Source organism: Strongylocentrotus purpuratus, unplaced genomic scaffold, assembly GCF_000002235.5.
Source record: "Strongylocentrotus purpuratus isolate Spur 01 unplaced genomic scaffold, Spur_5.0 spur5_contig_854, whole genome shotgun sequence".
NCBI classification, from domain to species: Eukaryota; Metazoa; Echinodermata; class Echinoidea; order Camarodonta; family Strongylocentrotidae; genus Strongylocentrotus; species Strongylocentrotus purpuratus.
In genome coordinates this window covers 418,630-439,149 of record NW_022145562.1, presented here as the reverse complement: position 1 = coordinate 439,149, position 20,520 = coordinate 418,630, and the positions used below count along the sequence as shown (strand labels likewise).

General features: G+C 35.4%; 1 protein-coding gene across 1 annotated transcript; it reads right to left on the bottom strand.

The window, feature by feature from the left end:
* Positions 1-6,089: 6,089 nt before the first annotated feature.
* On the bottom strand, positions 6,090-7,880 carry LOC115928614. The gene is made up of 3 exons (XM_030996070.1): positions 7,775-7,880; positions 6,943-6,975; positions 6,090-6,593 (listed from the first exon to the last, which is right to left on the bottom strand). The coding sequence occupies exons 1-3, from the start codon at positions 7,877-7,879 to the stop codon at positions 6,426-6,428; spliced, it is 306 nt and encodes a 101-aa protein (XP_030851930.1). The 5' UTR covers position 7,880; the 3' UTR covers positions 6,090-6,425.
* Positions 7,881-20,520: the final 12,640 nt, after the last annotated feature.

Below are 20,520 nucleotides of genomic sequence, written 5' to 3'. Positions count from 1 at the left end.
TAATTTAACTACGAGGAAACAAGGTTGCACTGGCAATAACATACATGATAACAAGTATTCCCTTTTCGTTATTTTATTGGGTACTGATTTGCAGACACAACACTTGCAAAGTGTAGTCATGCAAGCAAATAAATGATTCAGAATGAGGATCGTGGATATTGCACTAGCACGGAGTTTAAATGGTCATGTAATTAGATGGACATGAATAAATGCAGTGAATGAATAGAGCTTACGACAATGGTAGAAATGACGTCGAAAGTCCATGAAGATGATGACGGATGAAACGAAGAAAGGGGCTCACGCGATGATTGTGCGGAGGCTTGATGATGGAAACGCGACTTCGTTGACGTGGCTGAAAAGCCGAGAAGAACGCGATGTCGATGCCGACGCTCATGATGATGATGAATGTAGCGCTCGGGCGAGAAGAAAAGAGAAGAGATGTGGCGCTCGACGACGAGTCAGTGAGTCGCTCGATGTCGGAGGCCCAGGTTGAAATGTAGACATCAAAGCCGGTATAGTGGTGATCGTGAAGAGCAATGAGTCGCTCGATGCTGGATCGATATGAGCCGGACTTTGAATTGAAATCATCAGAGTTGCAGTGAGATGGACATGTTGATGAACGTTCAGGCGAGCTACAGTGAATCAAGCTCGTGTGTGAAAAGAGCTACCGGAACGAAGAAGAGGGCAGCTCCCAAGCGGAGAATCAGGTGCCATGTCGGGTCCTGATTCAAACGTTCCACTGCAAGACTGCCCGTCCTTTGAAGACGGCAGGATAAAGAATTGATGTGCCATACAAGAGGTTATAGGCCCGGAAGAGAATTCTCCAAATGAAATGCAGGAGGTTAGAACTGAAGATGGATTTGCTCCTTGTGTATGCATGGAGCAAATTGGGGTAGAGGTGACATTCTCATATTAACGTGTTGCTCCGACGAAGAACTATGAGAAGTGTAGTAGTGAAGGAAGTTAGAGAAAAAATGATGTTTTCATCCTTCTTGGGAGGAAGGATAAAACAAAGAGAGTTCTGTACCGATTTCTGGGAAGTTAGGGCTGGTCACTGGTGATAACTGCAGTGTCTTGGGCCATTACGCCATTAAGCTGACACTAATTGTTGATAAATATATGGGGTTGGCAGTGCCTGGCTTATGTCAGAGGGCAATGTCCTCCCAAATTGGGTTTGCAAAGTAACAAATGAAATTGGGAGATGAAGATGAAATGAGGAAAATACTACAAACTGATCTCGAGGTTGGGTGACCTAAGGGTCATTTTATATATCCTATTTTGTAATTGATTGGCTAATAAGGTCATGTGACTTTGAAGCCTCGTCGGGCGCCTGAGTATTTAAATGCCATGTGCGAGATGTCCTGCTTAATTCGCTCGATCTATAGGGCGGCCCAGCCTCTGAGAGAATAAGCTATTTTAAAATGTCCTTAAATAAATAATCTTCGTTTGAATTATTGGAGCTTCGGCTGAGTTTATAAATAATAAAGTGGACTTCAATATATCCGAGCTGTTTCGTTTTCATTTTGCTTCTGAACTCGTAGTCACCGACCTACTATGGGCCCATTACACTGTAAAGCTTTTTGATTCGATCTGCAAATACAGATAAAAATAACAAAGATAAATTGAGTACATCATTCATGTTACACAAGATACAATACAAAATATCTGAAAAAAACCAAATAGCTGTATCCATAAAGATTCATTTAAACCAATTTTTCTTTTGTACTATAAACTGTCAATCTTGACTTCGTCCTTGAACTGTCAAAACTTCAGAGTAACCAATGGCTACAAAACCTTTTGCATTTCCTAATATGCACTACTTTGATAAACTCATATTTTCAGAGTTTCTCAAACTGACCTGACTTTCCTTTAAACACATTATTGCCAATTTGCATGAACCAAAATAACTGTAAATTTCTTTATCTTGCATCCCTACACAAGCTTGATTATTCACAACTATCTGCATATACATTGTAGTATAAATTCGTTCTAAAAACCTCAATATTGAATTGTCACTTTAAATGTATTGTATGACTTTCCACTGACTTTGACAGGCACCTAATTTGTATATTTCTGCTCGCCTATAACAACTATCTTATACAAATGTCTTCTTTCAATTAAACTGTTTGATGAATTAAACTTAAAGGTATTACAAAGTTTTGGTAAATTTTGAAAATTGGCTGGATAGTGATTCTTTACAATTTTATTCAAAGAACAATGTTTTGTAGCTAAATTAATATATTGACCTTGAGAGGGCGCTATACAACATAAAGAGTTCATTATTTACAATTTCATCTCTTTAGACTCGATTTTAACCGCGACAACGATTACTGAATATTGTAGGATCGCATATGCTTCCAATATGTTCATTTGAACCAAATTCCCATACCCCATACCAACATTTTGTATTACCTTTAAAAATCTGACTTGCTCTAAAACTATACAACCAAAAATTGTTTTAACCACAGGTTTTTCCCATTAATAAGCTAAAGATTACACTTCATACAAAATAAACAATCTGGCATTAAATGGTTCGCTTTTGTAGATCCACAGGGACTGAAGTCCCTCGAGCATAGACTAGCAAAAACAATTGAATAACTTACATCTATAACATGCTGGGGGTCGAGGAGATTCGTAGTCTGAGATCAAAGACTCAGTTTTATTGCTTGCTCCATTGTCGTTTTATGGGTAGAATATAGATAGCTCTTTGTCAACTGTGAAATATTTTCATGCTCGCTAACATAGCTGACCCTCAATATCTCGAGATGTTCATCTACCTGGTAAAAGCTTTAATGATTTTCCTGACCGCTAACTCGCTAACCTGTAGTAGGTTTCTTCAATGTGTATGTTGTGTGTCGATATCAGGCGCGTAAGCAGGGGGGGGGGGGGGGGGGAGGGGTTAACCCCCTTTTTTATGTGTTTGTTTTGGAGGACCCCCCTCCCCCCTTTTTGTGTGTGTGCTAAAGGGTGACAACAAAAAGTGACCCCCCCCCCCCCCCCCCCTACTGAACAAAATATCGGGTGGCATAATTTTCCAATTTCGGGGTCACAAAAAAACTCCAAAAATATGTGCTCTAGGTCAGTGAGAAACGGACTAAGAAGGAAGAGCAAGATGGTGAAGAAGAAGAAGAAGAAGAAGAAGGAGGGGTGCATGAACAGGGGAATCAGACAAACTCCATGAGGGAGGGAAGGAGCTGACATGGTCAAAGAACAATTAATACAAAAGTACGAGAAAGGAGAAGGAAAGGCAAAAAGGGAAAGCTTATATTAATAACCTGACGAAAAGGGGGAAATGAGAGAAAAGAAGAAGACGGAAAAAGGACCGAATCAGTGACATATGAATAATGATCAATAACTATGCTATCTTAGGAAGTACGACATTAGATTTTACATAAAATATGTACACATTTGTAAGTTTGAGTGTGACAACTGAATCCATTCAGTTGAATGGTTGTTTCAATACATGTCGGTTAGTCTTAGGACAAGCGTTTGATTTGCAGGAGTTATTGTTAGTGGGAGATACAAAGCATTTTATTGAATCTGTGCATCAATGCTTTATATTGTTCTTCGAACTGGAATTTCGTAGCTCTACGACCGCCCTTTTCCTTCTGAGAGTTTGCACTCAATTGTACTCAAATGCAAAACCAGGATAGCTCCATCTTCAGCTCAGGACAGTGAAGTAGAGGTCGCAAAGTTAAGGGAAAGTCTACCCCAAAAATACGTTTGTTTCGATAGAGGCAGAATAATAAGAAAATCAGGTGAGTGAAAGTTTGAGCAAATTCTGAATGAAAATAAGAAAGTTATGAATTATTGAAGTTGTGATCAATAAATAAAAATTGGCAACTCTGTGACGTATTATACGAGCTCTCCTTCATTTGCTTTGTGCATAATATTCCATAAAATCATGTTTTCTTCGTTATTGATGACGGAATATATATTTGTTCCTTGCAGGGGGAGTATAGAAACATATTTGCAATTATTATATTTAGGGTGCATGTATGGTTGAAATTTTTCTTGAGGGAAAATGAAAAATTTAGATATTTTTAGTACTAAGCAAATGGAAGTTGAGCTCGCATTTTACGTAATAGAGTTGCCAATTTGTGTTTGATTGATCACAACTTAAAAAATCCTAACTTCCTTATTTTTAATCGGAATTTGCTCAAACTTTCACTGACTTGTTTCTCTCATTTTTCTACTCCTATTAAAACTAAGTTAATTTCAGGGTGGACTTTCCCTTTAGTAGATGCTCATACAATAAAATCTAAAATCAGTCAATTTCAAGACTTGCTGCTATCACTCCGAGGCGCGCCACCCACCCAGGCGCGCCTTGGGGTAATAGCAGCGGAGGCAAATTTCCCGAGAGCCAGTATAGAAAAAGCCAGTCCTCGAGTATTAAAGCAGTCGATATCCCTTTTATATGCCGAATTCAAACAAAAATCTACCAATAATTCTAACCTTATCCTTTAAGGACCAAAACAAATATATATATATATGTTTAGCTTCCTGCTTTTTTGAAAAATAGGAAGGAGGAGGCCCTTTTTTTTTCTTTCTTTTTTCTTTCAAAATGGCCGCTCAAAATGGCCGCTCGGTACATTTCCCCTGACAGCCGGGCTATTTTTCAAATTGGCCGCAGACAATTTTTATTTTTTTTATTTTTTAAATAAGAAATAGATCCAGTTTAAAAGTGTTTTTCATGTTTTGTTTTTTGTTTTGTTTTTAATCCAAAAAAAAATCCAAAAAAATTGCTAACAAAATAGGAGGCGGCCCCAAAAAAGGAAGCGGGCGGGGACGCTAAACATGTATATTTTTTTGATGGCCTTATCGAGTAAAGATTGGTTAAAACATCACGGAATTTTGCCGGGATTTTACTCTTGGACTATTAAATGATTTTGGCATTTTTCGTTTCTTTACGGGAATGGCTAAAATCACGACTGCAATTTCGACCAATCAGATGGCTGGATTTCCTAAGTGAGGTTTATAATGAACTATACTCACACCTTGTCTTCTCTGATACCAAACAATATCTTGTTCATCAAACTGGTCCCATTTTACTGATGATATCACATCCAAAAAAAGGTACATGTATTCCCGCCTTGAAATAGAATGATTGCTATCAATATTATGACGTCATTCAAAATACATCGTTTAACACGGCGTCGAATATATGAGCATAATTATTGGTACGTACGACGCTAAAAGAAGATTTAACATTTAAACAAATTTATTTCCTTCTCATTTATTAATTTATTTCCTTTAAACAAAAAGAAAACAGATGTGAAAAGTATTCATGAGATAAAGAAAAGACTTGCGACGGCAAAGGATATATTTAATAAGATGAAAGCAAGAGTAAAACCATCACTCATCAACACAATAAGAAAGATGCAAATGCAATTTGTGACATAATTATACAGATATGATTATCTAGAAAAAAAATATTAAGAAGCCTTAACCCTTAAATGGGCAACCAAAAATGTAATTAGCAATACCAGCTCTTTAAGAATACCAGAAAATAAGCAGAAATGGTGGGCCATGACAGCCGATGTCCTAAACACACCCGGCACTTGATGATGATGATGATGAGGGGGGAGGGGGTGAAAGTATTATCATCTTTCTTCTAGCTTGCAAGGAATATTGAATTCATAATGAATAAGTTCAAATTTTAATATTGAATCGATGTGATGGAGGGATGGAGGCAATAATGGTTCTATATAAATGCATGATACAATATTCCTTCTTCATATGGACAATGATGGACATATGAATTTCTAAATAACAGATTATAAATAAGTATTGTAAATATTTGATTTGATTTTGATTTGATTTATTTACCAACAACAATACATTTTCATACATTTTATACTATAATTACATTTACAGGAAGAGAAACTATTGGTTGGTAAAAAGGGGCCAGATAATAGCACATGTGCTAGTCGAGCCTAACCCCTTAAACAGCTCAACAAAGTATTTTGGTACAAATCAGTTTAGAGAATGGAACAAAACAAAAAATAATTAATTTACTTTTACAATCGATGCTTTAAAAAAAACAAGAATCAGTACTCAATAATGTCTTACAATATACAAACTAATAATGTAAAATATGAATTATGAATTGTGTACACTTGATATTACATTGTCTATGAAAGTTTGGTGTAAGTTCAGTATAGCTCAAACCCTGTATCACGTGATGTGGTTGACAAGGTGGGGCGTCGGCAAACTAACAGATATTACGTTCAAATTATCTCATCTAAAAATTAATATCTCACCAATCACCAAAATTCATGTCCATAATTACAGTAGTATACGTATGGTGGAGCTGCAGTATAGGCCTAATAATTATATCAACATCAACATATCTAAATATGAATTGATATAAGGCTAGCTTTGAGCACTTTTAATCATCATGATCTGTCATATCTAGCAGGAATCTATTCGCCGGATAATTCTGAGTGTCTACAAATACATGGTGAACTATTTGGTAAACTATTATCTCCGCACCATTCTCCTGAGTATTTACGACATCTCAATAATGGCATACCGCAACAATTTTCCATACCTCGCCGCCCGTCACACGGTTGTGCATATGGTGTACAGGGCTGTAAAATAGTGAAACATTGAGATACAAATCAATGAGTGACAACCAATTTTGTTTGTAAGCAAGATATTAGACTTCATGCATAATCAAGGAGTATAAAGAGTGAGTTTATTAAAGAAAGTTAGGAACAACACCAACAACAAATTGATAATGTTTCAAAATGGCATTTTTGCCCTAGTGATGTTGATCTCGTCTTATTCTCTGCAGTATAAGCAGTCATATGAGGTGTTTTTTTTCATGGACAACAGGTACATATCAGATAAAAGAAGATTATGACCGAGAAAAAAAAAAATTGAAAATGAGTTGATAATCAGAGGATGGCGAGGAAGAATAGAGGTCAGTATACTCACGTCCGGGTTAGGTGGTGGGCGAGGTCTGGCTTCCTGAGTACAAAATAAAAACATGAGAATGTTACAGTTTTACTTGTAAAATATGATTAAATTTCAAAATTACGCATTTTCATTACTTATTTTACATATACATGTATGTAAGGAGGAGGCGATGATGTTATCAAGACACATTTGACGAAACTTAGACTGTAACTATACAAGGGCTATTTAAAGAATGAATGAAGAAATGAAAGAAGGAATGAATGGATGAGTGAGGGGTGAATGGACGAATATCAAGGCCCGTTGCAATAATTATAACGCGTTTATATAAATCATTTATCACTTCTTATTTCATATGTTCTTATCTTTATTAGAAGACTTACATTACACTTATTTAAAACAAAACTACTGTATTAATGGAGAGGAGTGGAAATCCATTTTCAAAGGAGTCATATTAGGGATCACTTTCTTTGGAGCTGAATCAACTCAATAGAAGTGATCGAATAACTCTTTTGATTCACAAATTTTCGCGTGGATTTCAAACGACTCCAGTACATGTATACAATGCGTATAAAAAAAAAGTGAAAATGTGCTCTGAAATGATGCTATCACTATATCTGCATGATTTCTTTATTAGTACACGATTGCGAGTTTTTTTTTTCTTCTTCTAAATAAGCGAATGCTCACTCAATCGTTAAACATTGTCAATACTTTTAGTGCCATTCCATAATTTTGTAATTAAAAAAAATCATGCAAATATCCTATAATGATAATTTTGGAGGATATTTTCAAAGTGTGTATTTTTTCGGTACGTATACTGGATAGAGCACAACCATCTTATTGTGTATTTTACCTCGACATCGGTGGTATCTCCTGATGCACCCTGGTATGTAGCTAGTACACACAGCATGGCGAGCATCAAGTATGTAGTATACACTCTCTGTGTGATTGGTGCCATCTTATACGTCACGTGACCTATCCACCATTTGTAAGCAAAGCAGAACAGTAGAACTTGCAATGTTTCCCCTTTTATCAAAATCAAGTTCTGAACATGCCAGTAATATTCAATATTCTTTAAAAAATATATTTTATTTTTTTTTTTTTTTTTTTTCTTTTTCCCTTCCACAGGGATCCTTTATTAAATAATATCGTTCACATTATTATGTATACAAGAATTGGTTTTTACATGCAGAAATTCAAAATAATATTCCTGGCCATTCAAAATATGATAAGGAAATACATTTATAGATACCGGTATCAGTTACAAATTGAAGTTCACTATTTAACATAAATATCCCAGATTTAGTTGGCAAAATGATTTTAGAAGAAATAAACAATCAGAAACACTTTGCAAAAAGTAACCACTTTTTCACAAATTTCTGTTCTTTCAGATTTGTTTTACATATATACTTTTCCATGTTATAATAACACTTTATCGCTGATATTATGTTTTCAAAAACTGGCAAACACTGTTTACATTTGGCTGCAAAAATTTCTTTCCTGACTATAATCATAATACAGTTGAGGGCACTGTTATTATTACCGTGAAACCCAAACAACTTATTTTGATTTCTAAACTTAATAAGTACATTATTACGAGACAACCAATACTCGAGTTTAGACCATATTTCGGTTGTATGAATACAGTAACAAAATATATGTATAATCGTTTCTACACTGTTATTACAGAATGTACATAAGTTATCTGTAACTAATTTAAATCTTAACAAAGCATCTTTCATATAAAGAATTCTATTCAGTAACTTGAACTGAAACCACCTCATGTTAACATCGACAGTTGAATTAAAGGGAAGAAAATAATACGAACTCCATACAATATTGTCAAGGTCAAACTCCTGTTTCCACTTAGTAAGACTTTTACATTCCTTTATATTATGTTTCAATAAAGAACGGTATATATGTGCACAACCTTTTTCCACTTTTATTATTAATAACAATGCTTCCGGGATGATACATGTAGGTTCAATGACCTTTGGTATGACATTTTTATTAAAACCAAATCGAATAGCATTACAAAAGCCATAATATTGAAGAAAGTTTACTTGTACATTGTATTTATGTTGAAAATCAAAGTATGAGAGAAATGATCCATCTGTTTTTAAAACATCGTTAACAAAACGTACCCCCTTAGCGCACCAAGACTTATAATAAATTACGTTATCATTAACTTTTATTTTAGGGTTATTCCAAAGGGGTTGACATGCAATATCATTTACAGTGAATTGAGTAAGGTCTGAAAAGGCTGATAATACTTCTTCCCAAAATGGGTTTCGTATTGTAGTGGCTAATTCTTTGTAATATTCAGCCCCCATGAATAACTGAAGAGATGTATACGGTGGAGGTAAGAATGATTGGAACATATGAAGAGAGAAATTTTCAGAACAAATAAATCTTCTTATCCATGATATCTTAAGTGATTTACAATGCATACAAAGGTCAGTCACTTTAACTCCGCCTTCATTGTACAATTGACCCATTTGTTTCCTACTTATTTTATCACGTTTGCCATGCCATATAAATTCAAAAAAACGTCGATCGATATCCTTCATAATTTCTAATTTTGGTTCAGGAAGAGATAAAAATAGGTAGTTCAATTTGGGTATAAATAAAGATTTTACTATGGTAACTCTTCCTAAGGGAGTCAATGTTCTTTTCAACCATATCGTCATCTGACGGTTTATCTCTTGAACCTTTTCTTGATAGTTGTGATTAACCATTTCTGATAATTTAACTGAAAAGTCTATGCCCAAGTACCTAAAATATCCCTCAGATATCCAATTAAGTTTGTACTCGTGTAAAATCTCTTTTTTGAAAGTTCTGTTCTTCCCAATCCATATCACTTGAGTTTTAGTCGTGTTGACTTTGAGATTGGACATATTTGCAAAGTCATTAAGTATTGTAAGGGCACATTGTAAATCCTGCATTGAACCGTTGAGTGTCAAAAGGGTATCGTCTGCATATTGCAACAATTTAAGCGTTTTTCCATTCATATGCAATCCGCCCAAAGAATGTGAGTGTCGTATTAGGATCCCAAGTATCTCACTGACTAACAAAAAGAGGTAGGAAGACAAAGGATCTCCCTGGCGACACCCTCGTCCTATTTCAAATCTATCTGTACAGTGTCCGTTAACTAATACACAAGATGATGCATTTGCATAAAACAAGTTGATCCATTTCTTTACAGATGGACCGAAGCGAAAAAAATCCAGGACATTGAACAGAAAATCATGCGATACGGAATCAAAAGCTTTTTCAAAATCAACAACAAGGAGCATGCCAGCTATATCGTGTAATTCAGTATAAAGTAGCGTATCATATAATAAACGTATGTTTTCGCCAATAAAACGACCACTCAAAAATCCTGTTTGATTTTCATGTATCAAAAATGACAAAACGCCCTTGAGTCTGTTTGCGATGCAACTGGATGCTAATTTATAAACTACATTCAATAAGGAGATCGGTCGCCAATTTTTTAACAAATGTCTAGGTTTGTTTCCTTTTGGAATCAAAGTTATTATTCCCATTTTTTGTGAGTTTGACAATTTCCCTGTGAAATACGCATAATTCAATGATCTTACCAGCAAGTATTTAATATCTTCCCAAAAGTAACGATAAAATTCTACAGTAAAACCATCCTGTCCGGGGGATTTATTGTTTTTCATGATTTTTAAAGTGGAATAGATTTCGTCAACACAAAGTGGGCCTTCCAGTAATGAGGACATTTGCGAGGACAACTTAGGAATGTCAGGGTAGTTTAACAATAATTCCAGATTAATTCCATCAGTTTCTTTTTCTGCATAAAGGTTAGAATAAAAGTTAAACACTTCCTTAAGTATGTCACTTTGTCTGTCTAAAATATCACCATTTTCAGCGGATAACTGACGTATTTCTTTATTGGTATTATTTTGTTTTTCTAAGTTTAAAAAGAATTTAGACGGTTTTTCTCCAAACTCCATCCATTTAATTCGGGATCTAATCGCAATTCCTTCATTAGTTTTAAGACGGGATGCTTCCAGTTCTAATTTTGATTTATCAATTTCCTCTAATACAAAAGTCTTATCATCAGATATTATCAATTTTCTTTCTAACTCTTCAATTTTCTTTTCTAGATCTTTTTCCCTGTTCACATTTTGTTTTTTGGCAAAGGAGGCATATGATATTGCTTCCCCTCGTATAATCATCATTAAAGTTTCAAAAAATAACTGATCATTTATGCTAAATTCACACTCGCCCACTATGCAACCATTCTGGTCAAACTTTGCTTCGTCTTTAGCATAAAATAGAATAGTATCTCTTATCTTTTTCTTTATTTGCGAAACAAAATCTTCGTCTTTTAACAAGGAATTATTAAATTTCCAAAAACCAGGACCTCGTTTTATCCGATTCAAACTGAGACTTATACGAGTTAAAGAGTGATCTGTTCGGTAACCTGAAAGAATATCGACATTGTGCACTAATGAAAGAAGTTCTGAAGAAATCAAAAAGAAATCTAATCTACTCTGTTTAAAAGGGGTTGGTTGCCGCCACGTATAACGTCTTTTATCTGGAAATCTAATTCTCCAAGGATCACATAGATCTAACTCAGTCTTCATTTTATTTACTTGTTGTTTAGCTCGCGGGTTATTAACATGCAAATAGTTATATGTGTCAAGGGTTGAATCTTGTACTAAATTCCAGTCTCCACAGACAATAGCATGTGGATTTTCAAAATCTATTATAATTTGTTGGAGATCTGCAAAAAATATTGGGTTATCTGTATTCGGGCCATACAGCGACGCGATAGTAATATTATATTCGTGCAAAGTTACATCTAAAACCACAAAGTTTCCTGTGATATCTACTTTAATTCTATTTATATTTACAGGGAGAGTGTTCTTAAAAAGAATTGCTACTCCTCTTGAGTTGGACGTGTTGAAAGAGAAAAAACATTTACCTTCCCATTCCCTACGTATATCAGTCTCCATAGCTGGGGCAAAATGTGTATCCTGAATACAACAAACATCATATTGTTTCGCTTTTAAGTAAAACAAAACATCTTGTCTTTTGCGACTATTTCCTAGGCCGCGACAATTCAAGGAAATAAACGTAACATTATCCTGCATCGTACGTAAGATAAAAGAATGAAAGAAAAAAGGAACTACCTGTGGAAGTTTTCATTTTATACACACAAACAGTAACACTACAAAAACAACTACACAACGACAAAAACAACTACACAACGACAAAAACATTACAATACCCACAACACAAAACACGCACAAACGTGTGGACGCAACGCACCGCATCAGAGCTGACTGACGACCAGCTGTGAACAGCCAATTAACCCCCCCAAATTCCGGATCAATGTATGGAGATCTATTCAAAAAATCTATGCCCCAAACCCTTCTGCAAACCTTTACTGCATATAAACTATATATCCTATAATAAAAGGCATATCTGGGTCTTGATCTAATCAAATTCAGCTTTCTTTAAAAGTTTTTTAAAGATATATCTTTAGTTGCAAAAGTATACTGAATGGTGGTTATTCATGAGTGTAACTCTGCATCTTGACACGAAGACCTGAATAACAAGTCAAATACATTTTTCATTATAACTATCACTGTCTACTAACATAAACCAAGATAGGTATACATTATAACGTAAAAGAGATTTCTATCAAATTCAGAAGAACATGCAGGTCATTATCTCATCTAATCCAACCAAGACTTTGCTCATGTATTGGGTTAAATCAAAGTAATAAAATGGATAGACATTTACCCACTACCAATCTTGAATCCTGAAACAGTGTGTTTCTAAAATATCCAATGTACCATGTATTTGTTGCAAAGTGGAGAGCAGCGCAGGGGCTGGGGGTTCAGTGCTCTGAAGGTGCGAACCCGATGCCCGGTGATGCCCTTCAGAGAGTTGATGAACCCCCACCTCCCTTACTGCACAATACATGGAACTTCTCAAAATTTAGAACAGGTGGTAAGGTAGTTGGGAAACCAATATGTCACACGAGTAATGTAAGCACTTCAAATGAATACTCTTTTCACTGCATAGTGATAACCATTTTACTTCTCTAAACCATTTCAGATCGCACAATGCTGTGACCATGGGCATACACGTGTAGTTATTTCACCAATCGACAAAAATCAATACGGTAATCTTTTATTTCAAGTATGTTGTGACCAAATTATTCACAGGTTTTTCAATAACCCAACTTGGTGATGGTCAGATTCCTGTTTAGCCGTTTCTTATTACAAAGGAAAATATAAACATTTCATACCCGTCTTGGGTTACCTTTTTTTTCTACTATTCTTACAAGAGACTACTTTGTCTTCAACACAGATAACATGTAAGAACTGTATTAATAAAACTAGGTATTTTTTAAAAATCCAATTTAATAAAATTGTACCAACACAAAAGACAAAAACAAAAATTGTTGTTCTCTCGATTTTCTTTCTCGCCCAGTGATAAAACTTTCTTTTAGATAGTTATAAACTCCAAAACTTCCAATCTTGAATCCACAAACATAATTATGAAAATTATCCGTATATGAACTTTTCGAATTTCAAGACAAGTGATCAGGGAGTACAAGGGTAACAAAGCTTATATCGCCTGAGTTATGTAACCTCACTAAAACTGAATACCCTTTTCACTGCATAGAGATAAACAAAATTATATAATCATGACCACAGTTATTTCCCATACACACACGAAAAAAGAAGAAAAAACGGGAACAAAAACAGTAAGGTAATCTTTTATTTCCATTATGTGTTGACAAACACGTCAAGGTTTTTCCCTTTTCCTTAACATAACGTGGTTATGTTCAGATTCCTGTTTAGCCATTTCTTGTCACAAACGAAATATATATTATTAAAAAATATATTAACAAAGTCTACACCCGTAATGGGTTACTTTGTTTCAAGACTAATACTATTTAACAAGAGGCTACTTTGTCATTAACACAGGTAACATGTAATGAGTGATTGGTATTAATAGAACCATATTTAAAGTTTTCCTCCGATTTAACAAGAATCGCTCCAAAAACGAAAAACAGAAGACTTTCATTCTCCCCCAAAGTTTTTTTTCTTTCTGTCCCCTCTCAATCACGCGTATAATATACATTACACGTTGTCCCTGCCGATGCTTCCTTTCTTTTTTCTCTCCACCAATTATTTTGACAGATCTCATGAATATCAAGTTTTCTCTTCATATTCCAATTATCTTTATTATACATCTATGATTCTTGAGTAATATAGTAATGAACAAATATCATGTAAACTCGACTCTCTTTTTCCCTTTTTTCTTCTACAAAATTATCATTACTTTGAGAAAGCCGTTTAGTGTAGGTATGCTTGAGGAACAGATTAAAAATAAACACGACTTATAGTTATACATTTGCTTGATCACTGTATATGTTTCGAACTTTCAATACTGAAAGAAAGTGATCGATGCCCGTGATTAAAAGTTTTAAAACATCGATGGTGATAAAATAAAGGAGCCCCTTAATATACCTCAGTCAAGGACAGTACGCCACGCTGACGATGATCCCTTCTCCCGGCACTGTAAAAGCAAATTTACACCATTTAGTTTGATTCTTGTAGACTTATTCTCATTCTTTCTCATTTGATATGCCTTTTGCTCGAGTAAGAATCGCCTTCTCTTCAGTGGTGCAGGTAAGTCGGTTACAATGCGGAAAGTGTGACGGACAGCAGCTTGACCTTCCGAGGTCAACGGACGTACTTGTGTTCGTTGACAAGCATATAAGACGGCATCCCTATCCAACATGGCGCCGAACCGTACAATGATGGGATCATGACCACGTCTACTCTCGTCATTTCCGGGTGTGACACGTCTTGGAAGCCGATGCGCGTTCGCTATGAACATACTCAGCGCCTCCTCCTTCGAGAAACCCAGCTTCTGAATTATGCTTCTCACAACTTCCACAACTCTTTCATCTTTCTTTTTCTCTACTCCGTAGATCAACAGATTCATTTTTCGATCGTGTAATTCCAAAGCCATTAGCTTTTGCTTCAATTCATTTTCGAGGTTTTCATTCTTTTTTTGGATCTTAGGCAAAACATCACTTTCAATCACAGTAAGCCTTTCGCTGGAATCCGCGACTGCGGCTTGTAAATCAACCATATTCGCTCGCATTTCAGTGACTTCACTTCGGATTGCTTTCACATTAGCATTCAATGTATCCAATTTTTCGATGATTTTTTCAGTTGTTTTAACAAAATCAGAATGGCTCACCAGATCCTTAGTCGAAACGGGGGGCGCCATCTTGTCCTTCTCTGAAGTGAACGAGCGATGTGTGGAATGTGTTGTGCACCCGGGCGTACTGAGAAGTGTGTCTATTGTGGAAGTCGCCTCTCCCGTTTGGTTGCCCGACGTGGCACCAGCAGAGGCCTGTTGAGTAGATATTGTAGTATCCACTCGTGAGGTGTCGAAAGTAGTTTGGTCTTTATTTTTCCTGTTTCTCAACAAATACGGCTCCCTTTTTGTTCTGGTAGATTTACTCCCTTTGCTCATAATAATATTGGTAATGGAGCAATCTCAAAATAGTAAGATCCGGAAAAAAAAGGAAAATTAGCCTACTCTCACATCAGACCGCCTTGCCTTCTCCATTGCGTGCGTGCCTTTCTCTCCATTGCGTGCGTGCCTAAAAAATATATTTATTACCTACGGTTCACCCCCGCCCCCCCCCCCCCTCCCCCACTCCGTGGTCGGAGGGACCTCATGTGTGTTCCCAAAATCTCCGGTAAAGGGGTACCTTTTCGTGCAACAAAGTCTGGCCCGCCATTGACTTTCACACCGGAGATAGGGGGGTCCTTTCAAAAAGAGGGAACATGCGTACGCGTACCCTAAATAACACTGAGTGGGGGGCCGGGAGGGGGTGGGGCGGGTGTTCACCATTCGCAAATAAAATGTGTGCATGTACAATGCATAATTTCATTCTCACAGAAAACAAGCAGGAGATTGTAATGTCTCTGAAAAGCTATCATGGCAAGGAAAAAATTAAAAATTTGAATTAAATGAATGACCTTAAATGTGTTAAACCTTTGATTCTACACTGTAAAAAAGAATTTGTTCATTGGTAATTTTTACGTATTTTTGCCATGTAGAATTTACTTGCAAACATTAGTTTTGCCACTTACGCACTAAATTTAAGTCTTGCTAACTCAAACTTTCAATTTAGTAGAACATACGTGGAATATTTAAGTAAAATCAAATACATAAGAACTTTAAGTAATTTCAGCTTGTATTAATTTAGTAATTTTAACTCAAAATCAGAAATTATACGTATTACTCAAACAATTTATGTTGATTATTCTTATCTTTTTAAAGTAAGGACCGATGCAGTGCGTAATAGAAATATTTACATAATTTATGAATATTCATTAAGACCAAATTAAACTCTTTTTTAAATAAAACAAATCTTTTTTGTGGTTGAATGAAAATTTAAGGACTTTAAAACATTTACTAATTCATTTAACATGGCTAAGCAAATACAAGACAATTTTTAATTGTTACCCAGTTCAAAACAAATCAAAACTTGATATTTCAGGAAATTGTTAACCAATTTTCCTTTTAAGATGCTACGATCAAGTATATATAAAATTTGGAGCCTTTCAATATGTGTCGAATTGAAGCGTATGTAATAGTTTGCGATGGTGGTATATTATATACGGTTAAATCTTAAATAGAAGTAGGGTTAGTGATTAGTGGATGTTACTTGTTAGATTAGATGGGTACCAAATCGTGCAATATGTAATCCTATCATAGCTTTTTTTTTAATTATCTAAAATGATTACAATACTTAAATTATTTACGTTAATGTAACTCGATTTAACTGAGTAAAAATTATTCAGCAAAATAAGTAAATTCTACTTAAGATGCCGTAGGTAATATTTACTTAATAAAAATAAGGCAATTCTTTTCCTCAATTTAATTGAGTTATTTCGACTATTATTTTTTTACAGTGTATGTATTTAGATCACAATATTTTGTTAGATAAATTGAATTACTATGGAATAAGAGGTGTTGCTTACACATGGTTGAAACATTATTTGAATAATCGACACCAAATAGTTGTATATAAAAGTGTAAGTCAGTGTGAGTAAATGACACTAGCGTTCTTTAGTGATACGAACTCGGGACCTCCTGATTACGAGATCACTGGGCCATCGCACCCCTCAGAGCTGCCAAAGCATAGCTCCTGATTTTATGTATACATAAAGCCCGTTATAATAATAATAATAATAACGTTTTATTTACCCAGGGTAGCCACTTCAGTTATAAAACTGCTCTCCCAGCGGGCCCTGCATAACATAACATGTTACTATTACCCTTCTCCAATCTAATATGCTGAGCGCCTAGCTAGAAGGCAGAAGGTCCCATTGTTATAAGTCTTTGGTATGACTCGGCCGGGGATCGAACCCACGACCTCCCGTTTATGAGGCGGACGCTCTAACCATTGAGCCACTATACCCGGTTGCAAAAGAGGCGAAGAAATGTCTGAAGAAATGCAGATCTATGCTCAACAACTGAATTTACACCAATTATTCCCAAATCCAGACTCTCAACTACCAAAAAAAACGTTATACAGTGGCTGCTTCGAAAACGTAGAACAATATTTCCCTTTCCATCATAGATTTAAGCTATCTTGCCACTTTCAAAAGATCCATTAGAAAAGACTTCTTCTCTCAGTAATAAAGTATGATTTACCTATTTATGAGTTTTATGTTTCTCTTCACATTATATTACTTTGTATACAGTAGGCCTACGGTTACACCATGTGAGAGGAGGAGGACTGGGGAGTCCTGAAAAGGACTGTCGGTAATCTTTCTTCTTGAGTTGTGTGTAAGCCTATTATCTACATCACCATGCAAGCCGATACTTGTATTAAGCAGCATCTAAGGTACTCTTTGTTTTAGCGCTACTAAATAGTCGATATCATTATAATAATAATAATAATAATAATAGCTAGTTTTTATATGGCGCTTTTCAGGACCGAAGGCCCTCTTAAAGCACTATACAGAAATATATATATTATTACCCCGGTCATCAGGTTCAGGCTTACCCGCACACAATGTATGCATATTCTCCACTCCATGGGGAGCATTCCAGCCAGACGTCATTTTTACAAGCGCACACTTGCTAATCTAAGCACATTAGCTTTCGCATCCTACCGGGTACCCATTTAACACCTGGGTGGAGAGTGGCAAATGTAGATCAATGTCTTGTCAAAGGACATTAGTGCCGCGGTGGGACTTGAACCGCGGACCTTGTGATCCACAGTCCGGTGACATATTCACTCGTCCACGACACCTATCAAAACAATAACAAACTGACATTTTCAGAAAGACGTATCATGTGCAACAGGCCTAGTAAATGTATAAAAGGGCTGTTGGACCTACCTGATTTCGATGCGGTGTTCGACTAGAATTTGGTGAGATGATGATATACTCTCTCGTAGCTTGATGTGACGAAGTGTCTCTATCCAGCTTTCTGTTGAAGTACTGTCTAGATAGTTTCTAGTTTTATAGAATATCGAAGCCTGCCATGACCATCTGCTCGTAACCGACAAGTCACCGCATTCATTTTATGAAATATAGTTTATAGTTTTACTGCTGCTGCATTTGCGAGAGTGTGTAAAGATACTATAAGGACGACGCCTGGCCATGACCATATGCTCGTAACCGACAAGTCACCGCATTCATGTAAAATTGAAAATAGTGTTCAACAACACGCTGGTGGGTAAAACTTTCTAAAATTGTAATCAAAATGACAAACTTTGAATCATCGTCAATTGTTTGTATATTTACAACAGCTAGATTTCTTATTTTGTTATGGACTGAGTAGATGTTATTATTGATTTGAAATGGTTTTTATGAATTCTTTTTCTCAACAAACAATATCGAATACATTGCACAATTAGGATACAAAATAGTGCAAAATGATATTACATAAAACTCAATACAATTATACTTATACATATACTCATCAATACAATATATGAAAGTAATAGCTTACAACAACTTTATTTTGATACATGTATTTGAGCACTGATTTCTTATTAAAATTCCTATAGAATTGACACAGAATACTTCTGTTATTGTGAGAGAAAAAATAGATCATACAATCATGCAGTCGTTAACAAATGAAAAGAACCTAAATCATAACTGAAATGACAATTAAAAAAAAAATTAAAAATGAGGCGAATGATATATGGTTCCCCTCCCTGTTCTAGCTTGTCTTACATACTCCCCTACTCTCAGCCCCCCCCTCCCATTAAAAACATCATTACATATATCCACATACATACTTTAAATTGAACATAGTGTACAACAACATGCTGGTGGATAAAACTTTCCATTAAATAATTGGTATATTAAATGTTCGTTTTGATTAATTACCTCCCTTTTATTTCTCCCTGTTTAATACTGATGAAATGTTCAATTTGACTTAATCAAAGCCCAATATTATATTCATATTTTCTTTATGCAAGAGAGAGAGAGAGAAAGAGAGAGAATATTAACTAACAATTCTCGTGTACAACCATGAATTGCACTCTTCTCAGTATGATTCAATTCGCTGCCAATATTCAGATTCTGAATATGGTAAATCCACTTAATACACCAACACTGTTAACCGCATACATCGTTCCAACCATATACCATATACCCATACAGCATATTGATCAAATATGGAAATTTTCCAAATGAAATTTGAATTAAAAAAAAAAAAAATTCCATGTACTAAGAGGCTTTAGTGAAATCATAAACTCTGTGAATGGCTTAGCGCTAGTTTCTGAGGGACCAGTCACCGACGATCCATAAGCTTACAGGTGCCTCGAACAGTAGTGCATGATACATTTGATTTATATCCTTCATGAAGAAATGAAAAACTAAAAATGTAAACTATAAAGAAATACATCAAAAATCGTTTATCAATTCACACCTTTGCCTAAAAAGAAGAGTAACTGTGTTTTTGTATGATTGAACGAATGGATCAATGTGAAAGAATTGATTTTTCATCGCTATATAATTAAATATTTCACCTTTGAACATACCTGCTTCGTATCCATCACGAATGAACATTTAATTGGTATTTTAAATGTTCGTTTCGATTAATTACCTCCCTATTTATTTCGCCCCGTTTAATACTGATGAAATCTTCAATTTTTCTTAATCAAAGCCCAATATTATATTCATATTTTCTTTATGCAAGAGAGAGAGAGACAGACAGAAAGAGAGAGAGAGGGAATATATAAACTCACAATTCTCGTGTACAACCATGAATTGCATCCTTCTCAATATGATTCAATTCGGTGCCAATATTCAGATTCTGAATATGGTAAATCCACTTAATACATAAACGCTTTTAACCGCATACATCGTTCCAACCATATACCATATGCCCATACAGCATATTGATCAAATATGGAAATTTGAATTTAAAAAAAAAATCATGCACTAAGAGGCTTATGTAAATCATAAACTCTGTGGATGGCTTAGCACCAGTTTCTGAGGGACCAGTCACCGACGATCCATAATTTTACAGGTGCCTCGAACAGAGTGCATGGTA